The sequence below is a fragment of the Caenorhabditis briggsae genome (genome assembly GCF_000004555.2).
Source record: "Caenorhabditis briggsae complete genome, chrIV, whole genome shotgun sequence".
Classification (NCBI taxonomy): Eukaryota; Metazoa; Nematoda; class Chromadorea; order Rhabditida; family Rhabditidae; genus Caenorhabditis; species Caenorhabditis briggsae.
Genome location: NC_013487.2, coordinates 14,823,197 through 14,844,927, shown reverse-complemented (window position 1 = coordinate 14,844,927; position 21,731 = coordinate 14,823,197). Strand labels below are relative to the sequence as shown.

Here is a 21,731-nt window from a genome sequence, read left to right as displayed (position 1 = left end):
TTGAAGTTTTGGGTTAGAGACGCAGCGTGTCTCGTTGTCTGCGTCTCTAACCTCCAAACTTCAAATGGGCATAACTCGGCTCGAAACTGTCCTAGAAAGCTGATTTTTAGCTCATTTTAATTGGTTCTTTTTTCTTCTCTATCTTTTCACCGAATCCTTAAAAATTGTCTAATAATTTTCAGACAAACTCAAAGAATACGAGCGCTACGCGTATGCTCAATCGGACTGTGACTACTGTAACAACTTGGAAGTCAATCATGCCGATAAAGTCTTTTATGATGAGCAATTGGAGGATGATTCTGAAGAAGAGGACGCTAGAATTGAAGAGATTGCTCAGATTCAAGAGACGCAAAGAAGAGAAATTGAGGATTTGAAGAAGAAGCATCAGGAAGATATTGGAGAGATTTTCAAGAGATTGGAATTGGTCGAAAAGTGGCGAGAAGAGAAAGATGTGGAGGATTCAGGATATTTTTTGATTGATTCAGAAGAATCGCTCTGAAATTCGTTTTTTTCGCATTTTGACTAATTTTTAAAAAAAATCTGAAAAATTCAAAAATTCAAAAAAATTCATATTTTTCCCGTTTTGTATTTGTGTTCCCTTGAAATTATCTATTTTTACATATAACGATAACGGTTTTTTTTTGCTTTAACTTCCAGAAAAATAATTTAAAAATTCAAAAAAAAAATTTTTTTGAATTTCTATTTTTTCCCAAAATTTGAATTTTTATATTTTTTCTAATTTTTTCTCATATTCTTGTATTTTTTAAAAAAGTTTTACTCGAATTTTCTGAAATTTAAAAAAATTTTCCAAGGTTCCCCGACCTTTTCCTATATCTTTATCTTCAATTTTTTCTTAAGCTCCGCCCCTTTTCTCTAAGCTCCGCCCACTTTTACTCTTGCAGCTTAACCCTAAACTTTTGTCTGAAAATGGCTGAGTCATCTGATCAACCTCCGGAATCACTGATAAAATTCATGAGAGAGATCCAGAAGCAAGGAGATGAGCAATTAAAACAGCTCACCGATGGAGCACAGAAATTCATGGATATGTATGCGAAGACGTGAGTTTTTAAGAAACAAGTTATTGAATTTGTTGATAAATTTTAAGAATTCAAAAGTACACAAAAATTCCAACAAAATGAGCTAAAAACCAAGTTTCAAGGACTATTTTGAGCCGAGATACGGTCATTATAATGTGGAGGGGCTAGAGACGCAGTGTGTCTCGTTTCTCTGCGTTTCTCGGCTTGAGTATTATTTTGAGTGAGTAGAACGATTTGAAAAGCAAAATTTCAAACGATTTTTGACAAAATGAGCTAAAAATCAGTTTTCTAAGACAATTTTGAGCCGAGATATAAGCATTTTAAGTTTTGGGGCTAGAGACGCAGAGACGCAGAGAAACGAAATCTGTCCTATTTGTATCTTTTTTAGCGAAAAACAGTCCAAAAATTTGGATGCCTCATTAAAAACTACCCCAGGACCCGTTTTTATGGTAGAAATCGCATGCGGCCTAACTTTCCAAATGGTGGCCTAGAAAATTCCAAAACTCGGCCACCATTGAAATTCTGGTTTTTTCATAGTTTCCGGGGTAGTTTTCAATGCAAAAACTGATTTTTAAAGTTACAGAACCTGAAAACTAGTGGTTAGGGTCAAAAAATTGATTTTTTTAACAAGATTTTCTTCAAAAAAGCCAAAAATGTGTTTTTGACCGTATCTCAGCTCAACTCCATCCTAGAAACTCGAAATTTAGCTTATTCGAACCCAAATTTTAAAATTTTTCACAATTTAACTATTTCAGCTATACACCACAAGCAGATCTGGAACAACAACTCAAAGAATCACAAGAATCCGAACGTCGGGTCCGCCAAAAAATGCTCGAAATGGAAATTGAGCACAAGGAATATGTTTTGCAATTGCAAGACAAGCTGACTAATGCTGAGGAGGAGAGCGAGAACTTGAAAGCAAAATTGGAAGTGAAATTCGAGGAATACGGGGAAAGGTAAGGTTTTTTTTGGCAGAAAAAAATTGCAAAAAAAAACATTTTTGAATTTTTCGAGCCAAAAAACTCGAAGAATTGTAAAGCAAATAATTGCAATGGTTTTGTCCTGAAAAGCGCTTTGAAATGAGCCCAAACACGACTAGGCTCTGCCCATTTTTATTTTCAGTGTGCGTAGCGGTCGTGCGTCGCGTGCCCGATGGGAAAACTCAAAGTGTGCGGAGCCAAGTCGGCTCATTTTGAAGCGCAGAACAAGGCAAATCTAATGCAATAAATTTATAGAGATATAACCGAAAACTTAAAAGTTTCAGCGTTTTCAAAAATTGCCCCAAAAATTTTTTTTAGTTCAATTTTAGTAGTTTTTTAGGCTCAAAAACCTGGAAACTTTGCTAGAAAACAATTGCAATTGTTTTCTCTCAAAACGCGCTTCAAAATGAGTTCAAACACGACTAGGCTCCACCCATTTTCATTTTTGACGCGCGTCGCGGTTGTGCGTCGCGTGCACGATGAGAAATCTCAAAGTCGGCGGAGCCTAGTCATGTTTAGGCTCATTTTGAAGCTCAAAACAAGACAAATCTAATGCAACAATGTTTGTCAAGTTGACATCACAATCTAAAAAGTTACTGAGTTTTAAAATTTCTGAAAAAATTTTTAAAGTAGATCCTAGTGGGTTTTTGGGCTCGAAACCCCTCAAAATTTATAAAATTTTCAAATAAAATATGAAAAATCTTTTCAGACCATGTCGCATTAATCCATTCCAACTAAAATTATCGAAAATGAAAATCGATCATCAACAGCTGGAAATTCAAAATTTGAATATTGAAAATTCGCGTCTCTTCCTGACACTGAAATCGATGAAAGAGGAATTCAGAATTGAGCATGAGCAATCTAGCAAACTGCTCACATTGTATTCGAAACAGTTGGATAACACTTTGATACTGATGAATGAGATGAGAACTACAACGGAGGACTACAAGTTGTTGATCAGAAATAGAGATGAACATATTTCTGAACTTAAGGTAAGAAAATTCAAGAAATTCGAGAGAGAATAGTTTAAAAATCAAGTATCTAGCTCTATTTTGAGCTAAGATACGTCCATTTTAAGGTGGAGGGTCAGAGACGCAGTGTGTCTTGTTTCTCTGCGTCTCTCACCTCAGAAACTTCAAATGGCCATAACTCGGCTCAAAATGGAGCTAGAAAATCGATTTTTGGAGAGTTTTGTGACTAAATTTGTCTCTTTTTTTGTTTTAGACTGATTCTGAATAAATGAATTCAAAGTATTGAATAAAACCAGATAAAACTAAGTTTTGACGCACTAGAAAATTACTATTTCAAAAATGGATAAAATGCTTTTTCATGGAATTTATCATCATTGATCACTAGGCAGGAGAAGTCAATCATTGAAAATACAAAAATCAAGTTTCTAGTTCTACTTTGAGCCAAGTCATGGTCATTTGAAGTTTCAGGGTCAGAGACGCAGCGTGTCTCGTTTCTCTGCGTCCCTCATCTCAAAATCTTCAAAAGGCTATAACTCGGCTTAAAATCGTCGTAGAATCTTCAGTTTTTGGTCCGATTGAGAGCCAATTTTTCAGTCGATGACTTCCAAATTGAAAATCCCTGAATACCTTAAAATTCTGAAAAATTCTCATCTCACAAGTTTCGCTTTTCAAAAAAATGAAAAACGCAACATCAATTTATTGAACTCGATGACAAAAAATTCAAATTTTAAAAGCAATTTTTTGCGAAACTTTACTGTTTCACAGATTGAAAAAAATTGAATTTGGTCCTGTTTTTCTAATTTCTTATTTAAATTTTCAGCAGTTTTTCTTTTTTCTTGAATTATTAAAACTCGTACATTTTTCTACAAAGCGCACTAAAAATCATGATTTTCCGATTATTGTGAGCCGAGTTATGGCTATTTGAAGTTTTCGGGTCAGAGACGCNNNGTGTCTCGTTTCTCTGCGTCTCTACCCCCAGAAGCCATCAATGGGGCCGTAACTCGGCTCAAAATGGAGCTAGAATATTGATCTTTGGAGCGCTTTGTGAGTAAACTTGTCTAATTTTTTTGAACTTAATCTCGAGAAAATGTTGCAAAATTACAGTTTTGTCGCATTTTGTTCAGTAAAAAAAAATTACTGCTTCAAAAATGAATATAATGCTTTTCATTAATTTTTTTACCAATTGTATGCAGACATGAAAATACGATTATTGAAAAATCAAAAATCAAATTTCTAAGACTATTTTGAGCATAGTTCTGGGTGCATGAAGTTTTGAGGTCAGAGACGCAGCGTGTCTCGTTTCTCTGCGTCTCTAACACCAGAAACATCAAGTGGCCATAACTCTGCTAAAAATGGAGCTAGAAAATTGATTTTCGCAACATTTTGTGATAAAATTTGTCTAATTTTTGATTTTGGACAATCCCAAAAAATTGTTGAAAATTTTCAGTTTTGGTGCATTTTGTTCAGTAAAAAAAAATTACTGCTTCAAAAATGGATATAATGCTTTTTATTAAAGTTTTTACCAGTTATATCCATACATGGAAACACGATTATTGAAAAATCAAAAATCAAATTTCTACTACTATTTTGAGCCGAGTTACGGTCATTTGAAGTTGTGAGGTTAGAGACGCAACGTGTCTCGTTTCTCTGCGTCTCTGACCTCAAATCTTTCAAAATCATGCTAGAAACATGATTTTGGCGCATTTTGTTCAGAAAAATTCTGTTTCAAAAATTTAATTTTTAAAAAGTTTGAACCATATTCAATATTACCACAACGTTTCTAATTGCGTTATAACCAAAGGTGTTAGTTTTTGATGAAACTTCGATTTTGACGGAACTTTGAGAAACACAGAAAAAAAAGGTTGAAACGGGTCCAAACCAAAAAAATAGGGAAATTCCCAAACAATTTGCGTTTAAAAAAATCATTTTTTAGCTCAATTTTAGCCTAGTGATTGTCTATTCAAAATAATCGCGCGAGTGAACGAGTGAAAATGTCTGCGTCTCTACAGCACCTCTACAGGTTTCGAGGCTCTCTACACGTTTTTTTACTCGTTCATCCGCGCGATTATTTTGAATAGACAATACGGTCATTTGAAGTTGTAAGGTTAGAGACGCAGTGTGTCTCGTTTCTCTGCGTCTCTAACACCAGAAACATCAAATGGCCATAACTACGCTCATAATGGAGCTAGAAAATTGATTTTTTGAGCATAATGTTCAGGAAAAATGTACTGTTTCAAGAATTAAATGAAACATTTTCAAAATTTTCAAAATGATTACAATGACTTTAACTTCATTATAACCAAAAGCTTAAATTATCAAATGTTTATGAAAAATCAAAAAAAAAACTACGCTGAAATTGATCCGAACCTCAAAAAAAACAGAAGCATTTTTCAACAATATGCATTAAAAATCACTTTTCTAGCTTTATTTTAGCCTAGTTATGAGCGGTTCAAGTTTTGGGGCAAGAATAGGTACTCAATAAATGTAGCCAGAATTCACATTTCTTGAAGCAGTAATTTTTAAAAGTCATTTTAAAAACAATTTCATTTGAAATATGGGAATTGAAATATCCTACAAAACGCAACTAAAATCACTTTTCTGGCTCAATTTTGAGCTGAGCTACTTATAGCTATTTGAAGTTTTCTGTGAGAGACGCAGACAACGAGAGTGCTCTCGTTTCTTTGCGTCTTTAACCAAAAAATGTTAGGAAAAATACTAAGTTTCTAGCACCATTTTGAGCGGAGTTATAGCTAATTGAAGTTTTTGGTGGTGAGAGACGCAGAGAAACGAGACACACTGCGTCTCTGATCCTAAAGTTCAAATGGCCATATCTCGGCTTAAAATGATGTTTGAAACTTGATTTTTCGTTCGTTTTCTAGAGAAATGTTTATTTTTTTCAGGACAATTTCAAAGACTTGGTCGATGTCAGTAATGGAGTCAAAAAGACACTCAAAGACATGCAATCTCAACTTCAGAAAGCCCTTACAGTAATCGGAAGACAGGATTTGGAGCTTGAAGATCTTCGACGTCTTCGGGACGAGTTAGAAGCCGTGGGAACTTCAGAATCCCAGAAAATCTGGAATTTGACGAGCCTTTTCACTGAAAATCGGAACAGAATGTTGAGACTGAGCAAGGAAAACGAGGAATTGACCCGGAAAATGGAAAAACTGCAGTTGGACCAGAAAAAATTGGAAAAGGATCATTTGGAAGAAGTCAATGAGCTGCAGATGATTCTGGAGACACAGGATGATGAGCTGGAGAAGATGAAAATTGAGTTGGAAGAGAAGAAAGAGGATTCTGGAGGTTCTGAATCCGAGGATTCTGATGGATGGGCACATTTGGAGACTACTGAAGAATTTGGAACTGTGGAATGAGCAATTTTTTTAGAATTTTAGAATTTTAGAATTTTAGAATTTTAGAATTTTAGAATTTTAGAATTTTAGAATTTTAGAATTTTAGAATTTTAGAATTTTAGAATTTTAGAATTTTAAAATTTTAGAATTTTAGAATTTTAGAATTTTAAAATTTTAGAATTTTAGAATTTTAGAATTTTAGAATTTTAGAATTTTAGAATTTTAGAATTTTAGAATTTTAGAATTTTAGAATTTTAGAATTTTAGAATTTTAGAATTTTAGAATTTTAGAATTTTAGAATTTTAGAATTTTAGTTTTTGATCCAAAACTTTCACTAGAATCTAAAATTCTGAACATTCTGATTTTGAGATATTCTGTAATTTTCTAATTAATTCAAATTTCTAAATTTACGGATTATTTCAATATTTTGGAATTTCTGAAACTTTGAAAATTTAAGAAAATTCTGAAGACACGTTTTTCCTCAAAAATCAAAAAATTACTGTTTCAAAATTTCCCAAAAAAACTTCCAACAATTTTTTTGTACATTTTTTGCCTACAATTCCCAAAAATCACCTGAAATTCCCCTATTTTATTGTATTGTGCCCATATTTTCCATAACTTTTTGGACATTTTCTTGTACTAGATCGATCTGTTTCCCCTTCGAAAAAGCCCCACCAATGATTCTCTAAAAATTTCAATTTTTCCCAGAATTTTCCATTTATCTATATTTTTTGTCTGTCACAATTTCCATTTGTCCGGATTTCCGTAATGAACTTTCAAAAAAAAACCAAAGTTTTGGATTATTTAAAAACTTTTTTCAGGTTTCAAATCCTTTGAAATATCAGGATTTCATTGATTTTTTGCATAAATTTGTCCACATGACCACTTTTATTCTGTTAGAAGAAACCGCAGGAATATTTGCTGAGTTTAAAGGCGCATATCTCTTAAACTACAGTATCTACCAAAGGACTATGAACTAGCAAAATGTATGAAGTTTAATTTTACACATTCTTACAACTGTCAACTTTCTCTAGCTCCTTTAGTTTTCGAGATATGCGCCTTTAAAGTTGAAGGAACCGCGGGACGCAAAGAAGAACACTTTAAAGGCGCATATCTCGAAAACTACGGTATCTACCAAAAACGTTATACTGTAAATTTCCTACACATTTTTACAATCAACCACTATTTTTTATATTTTTTTAGTTTTTGAGCTATGTGCCTTTAAACACTCCCCTTCTCTTCTCTGTCTGCGTCTCGCTCTTTAGTCGTTACTTTAACTTTGAAGGCGCATATCTCAAAAACTACGGTAGCTACCAAAAAAAAAACGGTATGTTGCAAAAATAAGTAAAATTAGTTTTTACCATATTTGCGAAATTCCGGGCCGGACCGCTGTTTGTACATAAGAATTTAAGAATTTAAGAATTTAAGAATTTAAGAATTTAAGAATTTTAGAATTTTAGAATTTTAGAATTTTAGAATTTTAGAATTTTAGAATTTTAGAATTTTAGAATTTTAGAATTTTAGAATTTTAGAATTTTAGAATTTTAGAATTTAATATAAATTCTCGCTTCGGCCCGGCCTGGACCGTTGCAAGTGTGGTTTTTACACATTTTTACAATTTATCTCTTTTCTCTATCTCTTCCAGTTTTTGAGTTATGCGTCTTTAAACATGCTTCCTCTGCGTCTCTTTCCTCTCGCATAAAGTCAACATTAAAGGTGCATATCTCAAAAACTACGGTAGCTACCAATAAACTGTTTACCGCAAAAATATGCAAAATTTAATTTTATACATTATTACAATTATAAACTTTTCTTTAGCTTCCTTAGTTTTTGAGATTTGCGTCTTCAAAGTTTCTCACTCTGCGTCTCCTCTCCTTCTTAAATTTAAAGACGCATATCTTAAAAGCTACAGTACCCACCAATAATCTGTTTATTGTGAAATTGTGTGAAATTCGATTTTACATAGTTTTGCACTTTAACACTTTTCTGTAGCTCTTCTAGTTTTTGAGATATGCGTCTTTAAAGTTTCCCACTCTGCGTCTCACCCTCTCCTTAACTTTAAAGGCGCATATCTCTAAAACTACAGTATCTACCAAAAAACTGTTTATTGTAAAAATGTGTAAAATTTCCTTTTACACATTTTTCCAATTTACTACTTTTCTCTAGACACCCTCATTGCCGGGATACGCGCCTTTAAACCGTCCCTGTCTGTTTTCTGTCTACGTCTCCTCCTCTTGCCTATCCCTCTCTCGCTGCCTCTATTGATCTACAATAGAGCGCGTTTGTATTCCGTCCCCTCTCTTTTTGCCATTCGTCTTCTGGTCTCAATTTTCCTGATTTGAAGTCATTTTCATCGATTTCCAAGACTTTTTTGGCAGTTTTTCTAGGTTTTCTAGAAATTTCATCCAATTCTCTTGATTTTGGTGCCATTTTGAGGCATTTTTCTCGTGATCTGAGCACTGTTACAATTTGAAGAAAGAAAAATTCAGAAGAATGTCGACGGATTCGCCTAAACCGACGCAGGAGTTCACTCAAGAGTATTTCGATGCTCTCCAAGCAAAATTGGATAGGGATATTCGGGAAAAGTGAGTTGTTTTTTTTGATTTAAAGCTACAGTAATTCAAAAAACTTCAATTGAATGAAAAAAAAACAGATTCCGGAAACTCACAAGGGAAGGTTTTTTAGACAATGGTTGAGAATTTTTAAAAAATTACTGTTTCCTAAAATATTCAACTTTTCTGCCTTTAAATTTTTAAAACTACTGCGTAAACAATTACAACAATATAGAAATTCCAATAAAACGGACTGAAAGATAATTTGATATGACAATTTGAGCCAAATTATGGCCATCTGAAGTTTGGAGAGATTAGAGAAAAATTCACAATTCTTCGAAAATCTGTGGTCAAAAAAATCTTGAAACAGTAACGTTTTTTGGACTGAAATGTTTTTTTCGCTTCCTGGTTTTTTTCTGAACGATAATTTTGAAAATGCTTAAAAAATAATTTTCTCCCTACAAAACGCGCCCAAAATCAAATTTCTAGGACCATTTTGAGTCGAGATATGGTCGTTTGAAGTTTTTGAAGTTCTTGTTTCTCTGCGCCTCTGCGTCTCTTACCTTCAAACTTCAAATGACCATAACTCGGCTCAAAGTTATCGTAGTAATTTGGTTTTTAGTGCGTTTTGTAGGGAACTTCTTGAATTTTCAAAATTCATTAAACATTTTGGACATTTTCTGAAAACTTTTTTTTACTGTTTCAGGCAATTTTCGAACTTTTGTTCCAATTCGCTCTCAATAATTCCAATTTATGTTCCGTTCTTGCTTTTTGGAAAAGTTCTAAAAATATTATAGAGACAAGGACAAAAAAATCAAGTATAGTTTCAAAAAACTTGAATCTACAATCTTCGCATTAACAGTGAAAATCTCTACAAAAGGCACTGAAAATCAAGTTTCTATCACGATTTTGAGTCGAGTTATGGTCATTTTGTAATTTTGGGACTAGAGACGCAGAGAAACGAGACACACTTTTTTTTAAAGTTTTTCTCCCAAAAATTGTTAACATTCAAAATTTTCAGTCCCGCATCCGTTGACCCAAACATCATCATCCTCACAAAGCAACACGCTCGTCTTCATCAAACTCTGAACGCGCAAGCCAAGGCCTACACGAATCTCGTCGAAATGCACATTCGTCGTGAGGAAATTGCGATTTTGGAGAAACTGGAATTCGCCGAAACCATCAAAGCCTATCAGCTGAGACTGATGGAGGGCAAAAAGTTGAAAAATCGAAAGGAACGTCTTCAGGAAATTGAGAAGACGTACGAGAAGAAGAGACAGGAGGCGCAGACGTGTACGCAGAATTTGAAGAATGTCGTTGGGTCGTTGAGTGATATTCGAGCTGGAATGCAAGCGTTCGTTGGAGAGCAAATTGGATTTCCAGAGTCGTTGAGAGCACTGAGTCGGTCGTTGAATGGAACAGGTGGGTACGGTACTTTAGACTTCACACAGTAACCTACAGTAACCTAGGACTTCAATATTACAAGTCTTCCAAATTAGCCTAGAGTAACCTGGGTACTGTTTAGACCTCGAAAAATTGAGATTTAAATTTTGAAGCAGTATTTTTACATCAAAAATTTTACTGTTTCATTTGATCTAAAATTGAAATTATGAATTTCTACAGTAATCGTTCGCTATTCGTGGTAGGCTATCTTCGTACAGTAATCTACAGTAGTCAGGGTAAAGTTCAGTAATTCAGAGCCAAAAAGAAGAGATTTTAATACAGAATTTTTCCAAAATTGAAAAAATTACTGTTTCATTTCTAACCGAAATTCAAAAATAAAATTCCCCCGTAATCTTTTCCTTTTTATAGACGACTATCTTCTTACAGTAATTTCATTACAGTAATCTACAGTAGTTTATATTAATTTTCAGTTATATTTGCACAGTGAAGTATAGCAATCTTTGTACAATAATATTATGACTATACAGTAGTATGACTTACAATAGTATGAATTACAGTAGTTGAAACGATTTAATTACCGTAACCCAAACCATTTCCATCCTCTTGCATTAATCTAGATACAGTAGCAAGGTACAGTACCCATGGTACAGTAATCTATGTTTGTCTGTGGGACTACAGTAATCCGGACCCAAAAAATTGAATTTTCATTTTTGAAACAGCAAAAACTTCTTCATATTATGTAAAATCTACAGTAACCCGAGTCTACAGTAATCCTAACTACAGTATCCATGGGCTACAGTAATCTACTATTTCATTTTTTCTCAAAATTGAGATAATTCTGATTTTAGACATTTTAACGGTTTTCTGATACTTTAGAATTACTTAAGCTACAGTAATCTATGTACCGTAATCTAGTTACAGTAGTCCATAGTGATATCAATAGCTACAGTAATCCAGACCCGAAAAATTAGGATTTAATTTTTGAAACAGCAACTTCTAATTGAAAAATTACTGTTTCATTTGAACTGAAATCGGGGAAAAACCTGTTCTACAGTAATCCTAACTATACCAGTACCCATGAGCTACAGTACCTATGTGCTACAGTAATCTAAATAAAAATAAAGCCAATTGAAAGAAAAATTACGACTGTTTTCAAATGTGCATTTTCATGTTATATTGAAACAGTAAAAAAAAATTTAGACGATTTTCTGGATTTTTTGGATGATGGAGTACTGTGGCAAAACATACAGTAATCCGAAACACTACTGTAATCTAGATAATCAGAAACCATTATTCGGGTACAGCATACATGACTACAGTAATCCGAACCCGAAAAGTTGAAATTTCATTTTTGAAACAGCAAAAAATTGCCGTTTTATATTTAACTGAAATTGAAAAATTCAATTTTCAGTTGCTTGTTTATCTTCTGATACTTTATATTATGTCAAATCTACAGTAATCCTCTGTGTACAGTAATCATAAATTGTGAAAATTCTGATTTCAGAAATTATCATTTTTTCTATCGGTTCTCCGAAATTTTGGATTTACGCCTAACTACAGTAATCTATCTGCCGTAGTATAGATACAACAACCTACCTCATGGTTAATATCAATAGTTACAAAACATACTGCTTCGTTTTGAACTGAAATCGGGGAAAAACCTGTTCTACAGTAATCCTAACTACAGTACCTATGTGCTACAGTAATCTAAATAAAAATAAAGCCAATTGAAAGAAAAATTACAATTCGTTTCAAATGTGAATTTTCATGTTTCTACTGAAACAGGAAAAAAGTTGAATTCTTTTATTTTCAGCGGATTACAGTAATCTTGGTGCAGTAATAAAAATTAAGGTAGTCGAAATGATCCAATTACAATAATTCAAATCTCTACAGTAATCTAGATAGTAATCCGGACCCGAAAAGTTGAAAATTCAATTTTGAAACAGCGAAAAAAAATCGCTGTTTCATTTTGAACTGAAATTGTGAAAACTCGATTTTTATTTACTTTTTCGCATATTATTTCATGTCTACAGTAATCTTCTGGATACAGTAATCCCCGCTGAAGTATCCATCGGCTACAGTGATTTAAGTGAAAATGTAATTGGGCTAAAGAAATACAGCTGTTTTCAAATGTACATTTTTATTTTTCTACTGAAACAGTAAAAACATTTGGAGGATTTTTTGGATAATGGGCTACTGTAGCAAAATCAAAAAATGGAAATTTTTAGAAGACACTCCTCCATCGTCCACGCCTTCTTCTTCCTCTCCCTCAATTCCCCAACCGCGTGGACCGCTTCCTGCGATGCTCCTAGCAGTTCAGGATCACAGATTGGAGCGGAAAGAGGTGGAAATTTTGAATCTGAAAATGAGATTGGCACAATATCAACGGACGGGTGGACCAAAAGAGGTCTCTACGACTGCTGAGAACGGCGAGAAATCAGAAATATCGGTGAACACAGGGTCCGGATCTGTGTGAGTGTTTTGAAAGTCTGAAAATACAACCAAATTCCTTTCAATCGCTCAAAAAACCAAGTTTCTAGCACAATTTTGAGCCGAGTTATGGTCATTGGAAGTTTTGAGTTGATAGTGAGAGGCGCAGAGAAACGAGACACACTGCGTCTCTAACCCCTAACTTCAAATGACTATAACTCAGCTGAAAGTTGTCGTAAAAAAGTGATTTTTAGTGCGTTGTGTAGGTAATTTTAAGAATATTCAAAATTCAAACTATTTAAAAAAACTTTTCAAAAAAAAATTACTGTTTCGGAAAATGTTTGAACTTTTGTTTCACTTTGCTTTCAATGATTCCATTCTTCAATGATTCCATTTCGAACTTCTTGAATTTTCAAAATTCATTGAAAATTTTGGACATTTTCAGAAAACTTTTTTTTTACCGTTTCAGGCAATTTTCGAACTTTTGTTCCAATTCGCTCTCAATAATTCCAATTTGTACTTCGAATGACCATAACTCGGCTCTAAATTAAGCTAGCCAAGTGATTTTTTACCGTTTTCAAGGCCTTTACCAAAACTACAGTAAGCTTTCTTTTCAGCTACACCAACCTAACCAACGAGGAGCTCAACGAGCACGTTGTCCGTTGCTACTCGGCTCTGGCCTGCTACCAAAAAGCCAATTCTGGTCTTATTGATCAGCTGGTCCTCGTTGAAAAAACGGCCTATATGGACCGAATGAAAGCGGCAGATAAGATTCAAGAGCTACAGTATGACGTGTTGAAAGCAAAAAAGCTACACGGACAGAACAAGCTGATGCATGAGGTGAAGATGGAGTTTGTGGAGACGATGAAGGGAATTGAGGAGAAAATTGAGAAGAGCAGAGAGGATGTGCGATTCTTGAGAGATGGTCTGGAGCAGTTGTGTCTGGAGACATTTGGAGAAACTAAGAGAGTGGTTGATGACGTGGATTGGATATCGACTAGAAACATGAACGAGGCATACAAGCATAAACCGGAACCAACTGAAACGGATGCACATTTGGCGGAGAAGAAGAAGGAGTTGGCTAGGCTGAAGGAAGAGTTGAAAGCGCTGGAAACGGCATATGAAGCGACGTTGTGAGTTGTGTTTTGGGGTCCATTCATTTTACTTTGAGAATTCGGAAATATTCCTTTAAAGCGCACCTAAAATCAAGTTTCTATGACAATTTTGAACTTTGAACGGCTGTAACTTGGTTTAAGATGAAGGTAGAAAATTGATTTTTAGTACGTTTTGTAGCTAATTTTTTGAATTTTCAAGACGTTATACATTGCAAAAGTGAGAGACGCAGAGAAACGATACACACTGCGTCTCTAACCCTCAACTTCAAAATGCTCGTATCTCGACTCAAAATCATCGTAGAAACTTGATTTTTGTGGGGAATTTTTCATATTTTGGAATACACTCAAACGCTGAAAAAATTAGAAGATCCAATTATTTGAAAATCAAGTGATGGTTGACCTCCTAGAAGTCATTCTTGATGCATTTTTGAGGAATAATTTGATGGTAGCACGAAAATCAACAAATAGTGGTATTTTCCACAAAAATTGAGTTTTTGAAACAGTAGTTTTTTTCTGAATAGATCAAGTTTCTAGCTTCAGTTTGAGCCAAGTTATGGGTCAATTGAAGTTTTGGAGGTGAAAGACGCAAACAACGAGAGTACTCTCGTTTCTCTGCGTCTCTCACTGGAATTTTTCAAATATCATCAATAGCATTCCCACGGTATATCAAGCAGTGATTTTTCACGTTTGCTGGGGCGCGATTTTCGACCGATTGGTTTGAAATACCGTGCATTCCCTATATTGAAAACTGAAGATTTTCCTTATGTTTCAAAAAATTTCGAAACAGTAAATATTCTGTCAAGTGTCAGTAATGCTAGTTTTTTCCTCAAAAAAAACCTGCCACTATTTTTTTAAAAATAAATTTGCGAACAAAACATCTCAATTCCTGTAACATTCTAAAAAATATGAACGTTTGACTCTAAAATGCTTTAAAAATCAAGCTTCCAGCTCAATTTTGAGCCGAGTTACAGCTATTCGAAAATCTAGTGAGAGACGCAAACAAAGAGAGCACTTTCGTTTTTCTCCGTCTCCAACTGGAATTTTTAAATAGCTATAACTTTATGAATTTGAAAAAAAAACACGAAAAAAAACAGTTTTGAAATTGCTGTAGTTTACTGTAGTAACTGTAGTTATCGAATGGAGGGTAGTTTGATTCTCATTCAAAAAAAATTTAAAGGTGGGGGGACAGGAGATTTTTCGTAGTTTTTTTGTAGCTAGAGTATGCATTCTACCGTGACGGTGTACAACGCTTAATGTCACTCTGCGTACAGCTGTCGTCCTCGCCTTTATGTATGCAATCGGGCGACCGCTTTCTCTTTGCCCGTGTAGCTCAGTCGGTAGCGGCGCCGCACCCTCAATCCTCGCCCCACACGTTCAACTCCTCGAGGGGCATCTTTGAACGGAATTTCGAGAACATTATTTTTTTCATTTCCTCCCACCTTTAATGACAAAGTCAGAGTTTTTGCACTAATGTCAAATGATAATTTGCAGTTGTTTGAATTTAATAAAAAATTCAAAAAATTGTCTAGACAAAGCTCAAATTTTGATGCCATTGCAAATATTTACGTTTTCTTTTTTTTTTCAAGGTATTTTGGTTTTTTTTAAATTAAAAATCAAATAAATAAATGTAAATCTGAATGGTGAATTTGGAGTATGAAACAACTTTCTCATGTTTCCAAATTTTTTGAAACAGTAATTTTTTTCGCCGTTTCAAAAATTTTCCAAATCAAAGTTTCTATTATTCCATGTAATACCAAGTCCCGAAAAAGTGCTACAGAATTTTTCGATTTGTCTGAAAATGTCAGAGTATACTCAACAAAAATAGAGCTTCAATTTTGTGATTGACAATTTTTTTTAGCTACTGTAGTTTTTGGGCCAAAAATTGGGGGGGTACAATGATTCGGGGGTACAAGGGGGTACAACTGATTTAGGGGTACAAAATTGATGATTCGGGGGTAAAAAATTCGTGGGTACAAAAATTCGGGGGTACAACGATTCGGGGGTACAAACTACCAATGATTCTGGGGTACAACTCATTTCATTTAGGGGTACAACGCTTGTGATTCGGGGGTACAATTTTTTTTGAGGGAGTTTCTGAATTCCTGAATTTCAGAACTTTGGAATTTCAGTATTTCGGAACCTGAGAATTTCGGAACTTCACAGTCTGAGAATTTCAGATTTTCAGCACTTCAAAATCTCAGAAACTCGGACAGAATTTCGGTCCATTCTCCAGGGGTACATCGAAATAGGGTACATCATGCTCAAGGGGTACATTGACTGAGTGGGTACGCAGTCTGAAGGGGTACATCTAGGTAGTTGCACAAAAACAAAAAGTTCGGATCTGGTCGAGATTGAACTCGCGACTTCAGTTTTTCGTGCACCCACGCGCACCACTACACCAATTCACCCAGTTTCCCTTCTCCCACCGCAACCCGTACATATTCGGTGGTTTCTAAAGCAGGAAGAAAGTGAAAGAGGTTGAGAAAAAACAACTTCCGGAAGATTTCCCACGACTATATCTGAAAGTGGACACAACGTAATTTAAAATTCAATTCGGCACTGAAATTTTTCTGTTAGATTTCATTTAGTTTTTTTTTCACTTCTGTAGTTTACAAAACTTTGTAGAGATGAAGGAAAAACCAATGAAAAGGCATGAATTCCGAATTCTGACAGCAAAACTATGAAAAAAAAACCTATTATTTGTCTTCCGAAATCAGAAATAAATCGGAAATTAAGGGATTTTTGTCTGAAAAAAATTATTTTTAGGCCAGGATTTTGATTTCAGCTGATTCCATCGTCGTTTCCAATCGCTCACTTCTGTACTTTATCTGTCAGTGTTTAAAACAATTTTTTATATAAGAAATTTGCTTTTTTTTCTCGAAAATGTGTCTTTTACTGTGAGTTCTGTGTTTGAATCCCAAAAAATTGCTCGAAATTCTCATGGAAGAGTTTCCGGAATTTTCTAGGCCAGGGGCCGTTGTCGATTTACGAAGGCAATTTTTTCTATTTTTCCTCCTATTTTCTCGATTTTCAACGATTTTCGACTGTTTTTCGTTTTTTTTTTTGCAGAAATTTGTGGAAGATTATGAATTTTTGGCTATCACAGTAGTTCTGGTCACCATTTTCAGTCCTAGACTCATTTTTCGTATGACGTAATCGATGACGTCATATGACGTAATCGATGACGTCATATGACGTAATCGATGACGTATTTTTGAACTACCAATTGTCCTATTTTTTCGTTTTTCATCTTTTTTTCAGAACGTTTTTGTGATTTTACAAAAATCTCAAAATGGACGAGAGTGATTCTGAAATTAAAATGTCGAGTGACGGCCAAAATGAACCAGAAAAAACGAAAATATCTGCCAAAGGAGAACCAATAAAAGAATTTTCGCTTGATTTGGATGAGGATGGCATATGGAGAACAGGTCCCTATTCGAACAAATTTTCAGTTAAAACGATGAAAGATATCATTGAAAACTGGTCAGTTGAAAAAGAAAATTTAGTTTTAAAACCAAGTTATCTGTTTCAGTGTGACATCGTCAAATCTCACCGATTTTCGTTTGCCAGTGTTTTCGGAACCGTCAGTGAAATTCGCAAAATTTCGAAACGAAGATCATAAACTTTGTGATGGACTGTCTTGGTGGAAGACAACGAATGGTAGGATCAGCTGATTTTCAATTCATTTTTATTATTTTCTTTTCAGGTAGAAAAATCCGTCCGAGACCCAGAAAGATCGAATACGATGGATGCTCTTACAGATATTACAATTGCATCAATCCTAATGATGATGCTTTCAAAAAATTTGAGATTTATCCGGAGAAGGAAGAGTTCTTTTTCGTAGTATACGTGTCTCAAAATGGTCGAATGGACTACGATGTTCTGAAATCATCAAAACCTAACAGACTAACTGGTAAGAACAACTTTGCTCTAATAAAAGCGTTTATATAAAATTCAAATATTCAGAAGCAGAGTGTCAATTGATTCATCGGTCCCTGAAAGGAAGAACTGTGAAAGGAGCTTTCGAAGATCTAAAATCAGGAGCCCTTAATTTCAGTACCCGCCAAATCAGAAACCAGATGAAGTATCAGCCGGATTGTGTGAAGTCGAAGAGGGGCCGCGTGAGCGTGACAACACCAGAATCACTCGCATCTTTTGGAACAGAAAATGGCTTCCGTCTATTTTCTAGTGGTAAACAGGAACGTTTTTTTGAAAATATAATTTTTTCATTTTAGATAACCAGTTTGGAGCGATTTATCTCGATTCGGACACACTGAATCTTTATATGAATAGTCTACCGACAAAACAAACTGTACTGGAATATAGAAAGCGTTTAACTGGATGCGAAGATTGGACTTCAGAAGAAGTCAATGATTTTTTATCTTGTTACAGTCCGACAGCAAATAGTGGGATTATTAAGCATATGGCTGGACAGTTACAGATTGATAGCACTTTTGATTTGTCAGATTGTGTTGTGACAACAATCTCTGGAGATATAGGAGACTTCACATCGCGCTGCAGCGGAAAAATTCGCCATGTTCTTTTAGGATTCATGATTTCCTCGTCGAAAAATGCACTAAATCACAAGAGTTTTGCTCGCGAAATTGACGATTTCTTCCTGCAAGTTGATCCTATGCGAAAAAAATCAATTCCATCACTGATGACAGACGGCGAAGAATCTTTTAAATATTACAGCAAGGTATAGAAAACTTTAAATTTGTGTAGTCTCATGTTTCTTTCAGATGAAATATTTGGAAGACACTCAAGTTCTCAGGTGTCTAGTACATCGTCGAAACAACTTGACATTCATTCAAAGTAAAAAGAATATAAGCCAGTCAGATTTGAACAAAATTTTCGGAAGACAGATTGGAGATGAAGTTGAAAATGGAATTTTCAATGTAATGAGTTCAGAAGCGATGGAAGCGGAGATTGTCAAGTGTAATTTTGCGCCGGCTCTAAAGAAGTGGTTGCTCGATAGAAAAGAAGATCTCTTTTCAACCCATTCTCTCCGATCTCGTCTGATGGCTGGGCTGCTTCTAAACTATGCATCTACGAATCGAATTGAGAACCTTAATTCACGAATCAAAATTGCGATTCCACGAAAACTAAATGGACGCACTTGCTTGGATAAGCTGTTGGAATTTATCGAGGGTAGGGTTGACTGTAAAAACATCTAAAGTTGGATATGTTTTACAGATGAGAAAAAGGAATTTTGCAAGTCGATTTTGACTGGAAAGAGCGAGCTGATCCGATACGCGAATTTCAAAAAAACCGGAATTTTGTCAGCACAAAGTCAAGTTAAAGCTTTGCAAAAACATGGATTTCGTACTTTTTCGTTATCTCATGTGTTTGAAATGCCGAAAACCGTATGGAGAAGTGTGCCGAAACAGATGAAAATTGGAGAAGTCTTCAATAAGAACGTAATCTACCATAAATCCGGTCAGTATCTTGTGGAGAAAGATGACAAACGTTTTTTGTTGTGAAAACGACCGAAACAAATATCGAATGCAAGGATCCCAAATGTGCTTCAAAACCTGCTATCACTTGCTCACATGTGTATGTTTGAATTGCGTTTCATACTGGAGTATGTTTTTTTTTTAGCTTCGCTGTACTCAGTACACTGCCAACGAAAAAATGCCAAGAAGTTCTGAATATTCGCGAAAAGTTCTTGATTTCACTGTCGAGGAGTTTGCAAATCAAATCAATCAACGACGGAAAAGACGCAAAAAGATCCCGAACCGGAAGTACTCTAAAAGGTCACATAATAACGGCGGGAGAACTGTATCCGAATTCAAGAAGGTCAATAGAAATGTCTCTGGCGAGTCTGAAAGCGGTGATGATGAAAGGAAAGCAGATGGGAATATTTCTAGTGATGAGGAAAATGACAGTGATTGTGATGTGAATAGCTTGAATTCTAAACCCAATGTCTTCGATGAGTCGGGAGATATCGTCGAGGATGAAATTAATTGTAATTCCAATGATGAACATGTCAATCTAGTCCTTGACCCTTCTGTGGATCACTTGAACTCTCATGATTCTTGCATGGATCTTTCTGATGATCCAAGAAAGTATGACAGCGATTCTGATGAGGAGAATGATATTTTCGGATATCAGAATGTCAATCCAGTGCCGAAGCCATCAAATCGTGTCTCGAATGATCATAGTTCACAGATCGATCTTCGTGATGTTCTTGGAGAAAAGGGCTCGAGAAAGCCTGAAAGCGATTCTGAAGAAGTGACCGATGTTTCCACAGGACAACATGTGAAACCAATGTCTCTCAAAGAAAAGTTTCCGATTGGATACATGCATCGACTTTCGGATGATTCAGACGACAGTGAGACAAAGTGAGCGACTCATTTAAATGTTCAATCAGCTCATTAATATATTACAGAGACACCGAAACAACACCAGAAGACTGTCCATCACCGCCTAGAAAGAAGTCAAAGAGAAACTCAGGTCCTCCTTCCCGCTACCAAGCTTCCTTCAAATAAACCCCAATTGGCTTCAATTTTTTTTTCTCATCTTAAGGTCATTCTTAATTGTCTAATCCTTTTTTTTTTGTTTTTGCATTCTTTGTTGTTGCTGTTGTGTTGTTCAACTATGAATTGTTGCCACATAAAATTGTTCTGTTTTGTCTTTAAAACATTGAAAAAAAAATTGAATCCGAATTATCAAAATTATTTAAAAAATAAGAAAAATTTCAATTACCACGAAAATTGAGAAAAGATGAGAAAAAATGGAAAATGGAGAAAAACCGAAATATTGCGAAAAAACGGAAAATTGGGAAGAACGGAGGAATATGGAAAAAAGGAAGATGAGAAAAATTCAGAAGTTCCAAAATTCGTAGATTCTGAAATTTCAAAATTCTGAAGTTCTGAAACTCTGATGTTTTCGAGCTCTGAAATTCAGAAACTCCCTCAAAAAAAATTGTACCCCCGAATCACAAGCGTTGTACCCCTAAATGAAATGAGTTGTACCCCCGAATTTTTGTACCCACGAATTTTTTACCCCCGAATCATCAATTTTGTACCCCTAAATCAGTTGTACCCCCTTGTACCCCCGAATCATTGTACCCCCCGAATTGTTTGCCTAGTTTTTGAGATATGCGCTTTTAAGCTTTCGCGGATTAGGAGGATTATTACTTTGAACCAACAAAGATCCAAGGCGCATATCTCGAAAAACTACGGTAGCTAGAAAAAAGTTATAAACTACAATTTAAACCTCTATTTTTGCTTGGTGTACTCTGACACTTTCAGACAAATTGAAAACCCCATTTTGTAGGACTACAAAGTTGGCTGTTTCCTATAACTAAACAGTTGAAATTTTTGAAATTTTGATGTTGCGAAACCTAATGAAGTTATCCTATTACAAGAAAAATTAGAACTTTAATTAGAAAATTTTTTTGAAACAGCAATTTTTTCTTGAAAAATCACTTTTTTCTGCGCACATCGACCTGAAAACCAAAAATAGATGATAACATTTCCAAGTGAACACAAAAGAAAGCAAGTTTCTACGACGATTTTCAGCAGAGTTATAGCCATTTTAAGTTTTTAGGTCAGAGACGCAGTGTGTCTCGTTTCTCTGCGTCTCTAGCCTGCAAACTTTAAATAGCTGTAACTCGGCTCAGAATAGTCGTAAAACCTTGATGTTCAACGCGTTTATTTTAGATAAAATTGATGCATTTATTCTTGAATATTCTGAAAAGCATCATATTTCAGCTCTAATTTGTGGTAGAACGTTAATTTCTACTTGGTTTCATTGGACGTTTGATTCAAGTTTTGAAGAAAATATGAAGTTGATGGCTTTTTGAAGTAGATCAAAAAATAGCTCAAGAATTGGATTTTTCTTTTCCGAGATTCCGAAAAAACCGCTCGTTTTTATTACTCTAT

General features: G+C 34.9%; 3 protein-coding genes across 3 annotated transcripts in view; all 3 read left to right on the top strand.

Moving 5' to 3' along the window:
• The window catches only part of CBG26822, a gene marked incomplete at both ends in the record, with an annotated part of 4,008 nt that extends 3,509 nt beyond the window's left edge, over nt 1–499 (top strand). The window contains one exon of the mRNA XM_045236223.1: nt 183–499. Within this exon, the coding sequence (XP_045099731.1) occupies nt 183–499 (317 nt within the window). The remainder of the gene's footprint in view (nt 1–182) is intronic.
• Nucleotides 500–927: 428 nt separating this feature from the next.
• Nucleotides 928–13,864, top strand: CBG26821 (the record flags this gene model as incomplete). Its single annotated transcript, XM_045236222.1, has 8 exons — nt 928–1,058; nt 1,793–1,993; nt 2,727–3,009; nt 5,889–6,262; nt 8,831–8,926; nt 9,915–10,315; nt 12,526–12,769; nt 13,345–13,864. The coding sequence occupies 8 exons, from the start codon at nt 928–930 to the stop codon at nt 13,862–13,864; spliced, it is 2,250 nt and encodes a 749-aa protein (XP_045099730.1).
• Nucleotides 13,865–17,134: 3,270 nt separating this feature from the next.
• On the top strand, nt 17,135–20,190 carry CBG15607 (the record flags this gene model as incomplete). The annotated part of the gene is made up of 8 exons (XM_002648762.1): nt 17,135–17,325; nt 17,375–17,502; nt 17,549–17,755; nt 17,809–18,033; nt 18,078–18,541; nt 18,585–18,993; nt 19,039–19,262; nt 19,444–20,190. The coding sequence occupies 8 exons, from the start codon at nt 17,135–17,137 to the stop codon at nt 20,188–20,190; spliced, it is 2,595 nt and encodes an 864-aa protein (XP_002648808.1).
• Nucleotides 20,191–21,731: the final 1,541 nt, after the last annotated feature.